This window comes from Bombus vosnesenskii, unplaced genomic scaffold (genome assembly GCF_011952255.1).
Source record: "Bombus vosnesenskii isolate JDL3184/JDL3185 unplaced genomic scaffold, Bvos_JDL3184-5_v1.1 scf7180000015498, whole genome shotgun sequence".
Taxonomy (NCBI): domain Eukaryota; kingdom Metazoa; phylum Arthropoda; class Insecta; order Hymenoptera; family Apidae; genus Bombus; species Bombus vosnesenskii.
The window spans coordinates 9,104-17,858 of NW_022884022.1; the positions used below are offsets into that span (position 1 = coordinate 9,104).

At 36.4% G+C, this 8,755-nt stretch overlaps 1 protein-coding gene across 1 annotated transcript; it reads left to right on the forward strand.

Annotated features, from left to right (window-relative positions):
* The first annotated feature begins 7,656 nt into the window (after positions 1 to 7,656).
* LOC117241239 (translation machinery-associated protein 16 homolog) lies at positions 7,657 to 7,979 on the forward strand. The gene is made up of 2 exons (XM_033507206.1): positions 7,657 to 7,744; positions 7,862 to 7,979. The coding sequence occupies exons 1-2, from the start codon at positions 7,662 to 7,664 to the stop codon at positions 7,962 to 7,964; spliced, it is 186 nt and encodes a 61-aa protein (XP_033363097.1). The 5' UTR covers positions 7,657 to 7,661; the 3' UTR covers positions 7,965 to 7,979.
* The last annotated feature ends 776 nt before the right edge of the window (positions 7,980 to 8,755 follow it).

The following is an 8,755-nucleotide window of genomic DNA, read 5'->3' on the forward strand; positions in this document are numbered from 1 at the left end:
GCTGCGGAGTGCGAAAGGTTAAGCGTCAAAGCGAAGCAAACACAATTAGAGATACGTGATTATTGACTCTTGACAGTTAATCGTTAGTCGTTAATTGTTGATCATAAATTGTTGACTGTTGATTGTTAATAATTTAATTAACTTTTTTGTTGAACATCAAGAGTATTTCTTGTGGGCACCTTCACCCACTATCTACCTCACATCGTTATTCTACATACGGAAGGCAAGATTGATATCAAGTTCGAAGGATAGACCGCAGAAGTCTGGTCTCTGCTATTACCACGAGACCTTTCGAGACCGCGCAAGGAAGTGCCGGGCCCCTTGCAACTGGACCCAGTGAAACGAGACCAGCCGTCCGTAAACGCGGCATGTGGCGATGGCTTTAGTATCCCGTCGCATTTTCGTGACGGACAGGGCACCAAGGATCTCTTTTCTTGTGAACACCGGTGTCAATATAAACGTATACCCGTGCAACAAACTACGCGGATCCGCGAACAAAGATACGTACGAGCTGTTCGCGGCGAATCGAGTGGTCGAAGCAAACCGAAAACGCCTTTCGCGAGTCAAAACGCATCGTCTCTGACGCCACAATGTTAGTGTCACGACCGGCATACTTCAAATCCGATGGACTGACGATGGAGATAAAGATGTGGCGGCACTCGGCGACAATCGGCGGCAATATCGCTGAAGTGCCTAATGAATCATCAACATCCCAACGGTCCTTCCGCCGAAGGTTCTAGAAGAAAGAGCACGTGGCAACGGTCGCGGACGCCTACCAAATGCAAATGCATGGTGGGGATGTTGAGGGATGACAAAAGAAAGTAATCGGATTCGATCGAAAGTCAAATCATAAGAGCTTCAGTCTTGGAAAGTCACGCCTAGAGTTTGGAAGTGGATTGTAAAGTGAATTGTTGTTAGAAAAAAATAAAGTTTCTTTTTTTTATTTTTCACCTCAAATTTCTTTTTTTATTTTGTTATTTTACGTGACATTAGCGCATCCGGTATCGGCAACAGCGCGTGAACGACAAATGGCAACCGCTAGGATTCGTTACAAAATCTTTGTCTCCCGTGCGATTAATTCTGTATTTAGAATAATTTTAAATATATTTGACAATATCAAGTATCAACTCGTCACGTCATTATTTAAATCATCCACCACAAATTCAAAAACAGAATAAGGAAAACAGAGAAACGAACAAATAGAAAATTAAGTTGCTAACATGTTTTTCTATAATAATATTTTAACATCAATATTGTAATACGCAATGTGTTACGCCGCCTAAAACATCTGCAAGCCAGCCCGCGCGACCGGACAACAACCGACCTGCGTAACGTCACTTCGACCCTCAATAAACTTAAGGACCCACCATAACTTTCACTTCCCTGTATTGTTTCGCCATGTGTCTTCAATCCGTTTGTCTTGAAGAATTTCTAAAGCTTAAAAATATTCTCGAAACACAGTCGGTTTTTAGAGAGGTCCTTGGGTATATTAGTCGGACTTAAAACACGGAGAAAGCGGGTATGCACCCATTAGGAAAATCCGAATAGCCCTGTAATAAAACAAGCTAGGTTTTTCTCACGCACACAGTCATCTAGCCACCACGATGGTAGGAGACTCCCTACTCATCCCTTCGAGCCGTAGTGCAGGTCATGACCAATCGACACCGCGGTTCGTTGCCCTCACTTTTCCTAACGAAAGTGGGAACAACGAATCCGCGTTCTTTAGGCACAGGGGTACACCCACACCGAACTTTTCTTCCGTATTAGAAAAAGAGCGACAGACAGTCTAAAAACTAACGCCTAACGCGGCAGTCTACACATAGCGCGAGAGTCGCATACTTCACGCAAATCTTTTGTCGGTTCTCGGTGTTGTCGAACACACATCTTCTCTCCTAAATATATGATAGTGCTAAGTCCATTAATACATTAATTTCCATTATAAGAGCCCTGCTCTAGCGTACATATCTATCGCATCTTCGTGCGACAAGTTGTTAACTATTTATTTCTCTACGTCAGTGTAATCTAAGTGTTGGAAATATATAATTTATAATTCTGTGAATCACAGTGTTATACAAACTCAATCACTCCTATTATCTCAACGGAAATCAGGGGATCGATCAATTCGTGGTGTCGATTGTTATAATCGTAACGGGGATTTACGACCCCCGTTGACGTCTCTCCTCGCGATTACGTCTCCCCGCAATTGGTCGAAATTTACACAATGTGAAAATGAAAAAATTGGAAGCAACCGAACTACGGATGAAACTAAATCACTTCGCTGCTTGTAAAGATAACTTTTAGTGTTATAAACATAAGTCAAGTAGCAAAGAGCATAAATTGAATTTACCCAAACTCTTCTTGAAATCTGACAAAATGATTCTTTATTTTGTCAAAAAAATCTTTACGTATTTTCCATTCCCATTCGTCGCTTTTTTCAGTGGCGTGTTTATCGCTACATCGAAGCTCCGTCGGGTAGCAGTTAATTTCATTTAAAGTAGAAAACTATTCAGAAACGTGTATACGTTACACAGCAACAAACCAGTCGCCCTGTTATTACCTCGTTCTCAACGGTTCAAATTTCAGGGACAACCGACTACTTAGTATCGACCCAGTACGTCATATTTACTCGCCAAAAGAATTGTAAACGAAAATTGTAACCAGACGTGCCGTTAGTCACTACCATTTTTCATTTGGCGGAAATTTAAACAAACCCCGAAACACCGTGGCGTTTTGCAACTGTCTTTAATCCTTTAAGATAAAAAAGATTGACGCAAAATTTTGACGGGATGAAATTTCACGATATATTCAGGTGAAACGATGCGAAATTAGAGCGAAGCTTATAATGGGAATATAGTTTGCTTGCCTGTTGTCATAAAATGAGATATGCAGAATATATTAAAAAATAGAGTATATGTAATACGAAACTTTATATTATTCATGTTATTATGGACAAAATATCACAATATGTTCATATATTTAAATCTCCACCGAAAAAGATTATTGTATGTAGAACACAGTTTAACTGTATTTTGAATTCTTGTTTATCAGATCACAATTGATAAGTTGATATTAGGATGATTATCCTCATTTGAAACAATTTTGTGACTGTTACTTGTCAATATACTTTATATCTTATGTACATTTTAAATATAGTACGCAAACTCGAAGTTGCAAGGAACATTAATAAAAACTCAATATTTCAATAACGCCTTTCATGATTATAATTAAATATTTTTTCAAAATGTCGTATCAGTGTTACATCTAGCACCCCCTCCCCCCCACACAAAAGTTTACCAATTTATAATATATGTACTAGTAGATTGACAAGTTACGATTTACAGGTTATATAGAATTCTATTTTATGATTTTATAATTTTTCGTTAAATAGAATAATCAAATAACTTGCAATTAGTAAAATTTCATTTGTTTTATCGTCAAACTTGTGCAAGGGAACATATGAATGCTGGTAACTTTAGTGACTTGCAAAATTTCAATAGTGCAAGACAGGCCAGATATTCAATTGCAATTGGTTGCTATCCATATTTTCATCGGTCTTACAATAACCTTATGTTATCAATTATGAATTAAAAAGTTAATGAAATCACAACTCACCCAAGGCCAATGGGTATGACTTCTTTTCGAAGATCGATTGAAATCTCGAGTTTGTTGTTTGAGACATTCAGTTACCACAAGACAAAAACACCACCCCATTACAGCCGACGTAAACAAAACATGACAGATTCTTCCAATTCTCGGACAACAAACATAGGCATACATACTGTTTTAAAGTCACAGTCTGTCGTTGAACTTTCGCCAAGTAACTTGATACGTACATATACACGTCCCTCGAAATCAGTTTTCGACGAAAATACATATGTGACATGTTATGTTGCAACCGAACGTGAATTTCTCGCGGGAAATAGCCTGATATCGTTTATTTATGCGTCTCTCAAATACGAATTTTACTATACACTTCGTTTAAGACACGCCATTTTGCAAAACGATTATCGAAAGATTACTGCTTACATCGAGATCGAGAATAGATTCGTAGGAAGCTGGATGCCGCGATTTCTTCCCGCGCTTTACTTTCTTCCGAAGTTGTGATTGGTTGATTTCCTGCTGCCATATTCGGTTTCGCCGAGAATCGTGAACGCGTACGCTGGAAGCAATGCGGGGTAATTATTTAATTTATTTCATAATATTATTTAACATATATCGTGAAAAGTTCTGAATATTCGGATTCTTCTGTTATCGTTTCATCGTATGTTAGCATTATCAGCTCTCGATATCGAATTGACAAACAGAATTTTTCTCATACAAAGTGAGTCACATTAAGTATATGTATATGTATAGTCGAAGCAATGCAATTAAAAATTTTTCCATTTTAATTGGTATTATTTATCACAGACATTTTACCGAGCATTCATTTTATAAATCTTATACATATATATATATATAACCAATTTATAATATATATATGAATACACGCACACACGCGCGCGCGCGCACACACACACAAACACACACACACACACACACAAATATACACACACATATATATATATACAAACAATAGAAATACTTTCGTGTGCTATTATACGTAGTTCGATAGTTTACATTTCACGGGCCCCGTGTTGCACCTGCGTCGGTTTCGTTCCTGTTTCCAACGTATAAGTGTAGCGTCAGTGATTCGCGTGACGCGACGCAACCTTCAACGTTTGTTTTCCTCCGTTTATGCGTTGTGTGTTCGTTTGAATGAAAACGTCGCGAGTGTTGTAACAAAAACCACGGAAAACAGAAGAAGAATACGGGAGCAAAAGGAATTCCAGGCTACAGCAGAATGCCCATTGCCCAACAGGGTTTCGTTCCATGGTATTTCAACGAGGTAAGCTACCTCTTTTAGTACGCTTCAAGGCGCCTCTTTCCAACCAATTAATTTGCGTCCAACACCATTTTAACTTCGTATACTCAGAGAAAATATCGTTCTTTTGTATTTTCTAACTCTGATCTATGTATAAATTTACTGCGACGGGTCATTTCTACGGATTAACGTATCTTATAAAAACGTTGCGTGAAATGTTAATAATATATAAGTCTTGAAACATTTGTACTAATTTCATAGAGGAACGTAGTTGGTACCTTCCGGGGGGCATATTGTATGCTTGTTACATGAACTTTCCAAATATCTTACAGTTAAATGGTTGGATTGTTTACTAGAATAAGCAACACAACATTGTTTTTGATTTATTGTGAATGAATTTATAGAATCATATTATTTTACACATATACACTATCGCGCACAAGTATCCCAACATTTGATTACTTTTGATATTATGTTATTTAATTGCACAATCAAATTGATAGTATGTACCGATATATAATGATTACGATCTGTATTATTATCTTATTCCTATGATGTGGTTTTAACATAGGTCGTAACAAAACGGTCAAAAAATTCTTTATTCTCAGACTCTGTAGCCTGTAAGAAACGAATTAATTAATTAAGAATCTCGTTGTAACCTACAGGTTCGGAAAAGGCTGATAGGCTTTTGTCTACGTGATGGTTGGGAATTTTCATTCGTTTCGAGTTCGCTTAGCTGATAAATAGTGAATGTGCATTTCTTCCAAAATAAAGAAGAAAGCGAAGTCGATAGAAACGTGGGTCAAATTTGAAATCATTTCTCGATTATGTGGAGGTTGATTAAACGCGTTGGTGTATATAGACGATGGTGTATATAGGTGATGAGACGAGTTGATATTTGGTGTAGTCAAATGTATTTAAAACTATCGGCAGTACTCTTCTAACGATCTCCCTCTAACGAATTTAAATTCGACTTCGGTTGACGGTTGCGCGTAGCGGCGATATTGTTCTGTCCGGAGTTTGTTTATTATCAAGTTTCGTACCTCGAGACGGTATCAATGCCCCAAGGCAAAACAACAACATGAGTTACTCTCGATTCGCATCGTCCTATGACTCATATGCCGCTACAATATGCAATCGAATAAAGTGATAAATAGCTTGCAGATGTTTACGCGTCTCTGAAAATGTTAAAAGATATAACATGTTTAACGCGAAGTATTCGTGATAATATTCGCTGCAGTTTGAAATATCTGCGTGCAGTCTCGTAGGTTTTGAATAAAAATTTATCTTTTATCGAAAGATACATACATGTTTTGGCCTATATATAGCTTTGTACTCTTGTAACCTAAAAGAGAAGTCGAAAAAAGTGATGTTAACTCTTGCAGTAAAAAATTCATTTATGTCAATACTACATTTAGAAATGCACCAAGAGAAGCAAGACAAATTATTGACGAAACACAGGATAGTCATTTCCGATCCAAAAGAAAAACGCAACTAAAATAATATGTAGATATCTATTAAGGCAATAAATAATAAAGTCATTGAAATGATCCATCATTTCAAACTAATATCGCTTCTCTTTACTTCAGAACTGCTATAAACATTTTAAATATCATTTATGTCTTGGTTCCCTTGCGAAGTTCTCGAAGAATTCGTCAAATGATGTCATGAACAATATAAATAATCGTAAAAAATCTATATTTGCGTTTAAAAAATAGGCGAATAAAGAGAAATAGGATAATCGAGACCGGTGAAAAAGGATCAACCAACATCCCGCATCTGATACAAGCGGAAGAGAAATCAATTTCTATCATGTCGCACGGCGAACAAGAACGCAAATACGGAATCTTTTGTATAATACTACTCCAAACTCTGTTGAGTCGCAGTAATAATAATAATCGGGTGTTGACTTCTGCTCGTTTTTACTTGAAGTTTGCTCGTTACCTCTTTGAAATTTGGTGGATCGTTTTCTGTCGAAACCCGTTCCATCTGACGTTAAAATCAATAAAAATAATATTACGATAAAGACTTTTATCTCCATTGTTGTCAACTTCCGTCAAGTCTTCGTTTTCTGCTCGCTGAATGATTCCCAAAAACTTTCTTCGTATGAAATTTTACTAATGTACATTTATCAAACATTGCACATTTTAAAATAGGTTATCATTATAAGATTAAAAAAAAATAGCTAAAAATATCTTGAAACAAAAGAAACCAATTTTGAAGTTTGTTAGCCCAGAAATGTCATGGTAGGAAGGTATACTTCGATATTACTTTTACTATCGATAGGCGTCGCCGTCGTTGCTGTTATCATATACGAGACACAATAAATCACGAAATTGACAAATCACCGGTGATCTCCTCGAGTCGCAGTTCGAACGTTTCACAAATAAGTTAAAGAATTAAACTTTAGATATAGTGGTAAAATTTATTGTATGAATCCAACAGAGTGACGGTTCAGGGTGTTATAACAGAGGTATAGAACGCTGATTTGGGAGACTTCTTGTACTGAGGTTTTAGTCCCTCTGAAGCGGTTATCGTCGGGTGTATATCAGAGGCGCCTATCCGTTGCTATCTGGTTATTGTTTCGATAGCTGTGGCATGTAGGATGTTTTGTCTACTCTATTAGTGCTTCTAATGCACTAATTCGTGTGATGCTGTCGACGATTCGCCTGTGCATGATTATACATTGAGTAAACGGATAGCCTGAGTTGGAGTGTTGATGATTAGGATAATCGAAATAATTCATAGCCATGGTAATATTTTAACTAATTTATTTTGTTGTCTTTTATAGGCCCCTGCAATGAGAAAAGAATTCCTGAAGCCAAAGAAAATGATACACCCAAATAGCAGAAAGTCTATCGCTATTACGAAAAAAGCCAAAAAGTAAATACAATTGCTATTAAATTATGTGATTTTGTTATGTACATTTCATTTATTTTATATGATTATATAATACTTTTGTGTAATAAAGAAGGAAATGGACAATGTGTTTTGTTTCAGAATATCAAATAGACAGAAGGCAGAAATGTCCTGCTTGATAAAACAGAATTCAATAGGAGAAAAAATATCGTGGATCAGAAACAATATGATTCCAGGCGTGTGACCCTATACTCCAGAGATAACTGCAAGTTTGTTAGAAACGGAGGTAAAACAAAAATGTATACACATGATGATACAGAGATTGTACATTAAAGATGTGATTAGTTATAGTTCTATATTTGATCCAAAGGGATGTAGCAAGAAATGATGAAGAAATGGAAGAAATTACTATTAAAAGGTCTATAGGTAGCAACAGGAGTAGACAGCATGCTAGGAGGGAACATATAATTAGAGTAGAAAGAAGTAGGAGAATATCATACACGTGGAATAGGTAAAGAATTACAGCCAAATTTATTTTCAATATATCCTGATGTACAAACCCTCCTTTATTTTTCAGAAATTTCTGATATTTTAAATGCAACTCAGTGTGAAATGTTATTGAATTGGAATAATGAATTACAGTGTGCGAATAATTTTAAAGTTATAAGGTTTGGCGAGAAAGATTTAAAGAAAGTATTAGAGCTAAGAAAAAGAATGAAAATAAGCCATATTAGACTATCCAAATCTCTATTAGCTATGCCTGTAAACAAGAAGAATTTATTCAGCAAGCCACTTGATTTAGATGAAAATAGTGTAATGGAAATAGAATAAATTCTGTAGATATGTCTTTTTATCTTTCATCTCTATTTAAAAACAAGAAAACAGAAGAAAAGCGAACAGTTTCGTCCTTTTTTGTTTGCGAAATGCTAGAAACCGCATTTCGTCTTGCTCTTATCTTCCACGAGAAACAGTCACGTCACAAGATACAAGAGTACGATAGAAGAGAAAAGAAAATGTTCGATTGTGAAATATACA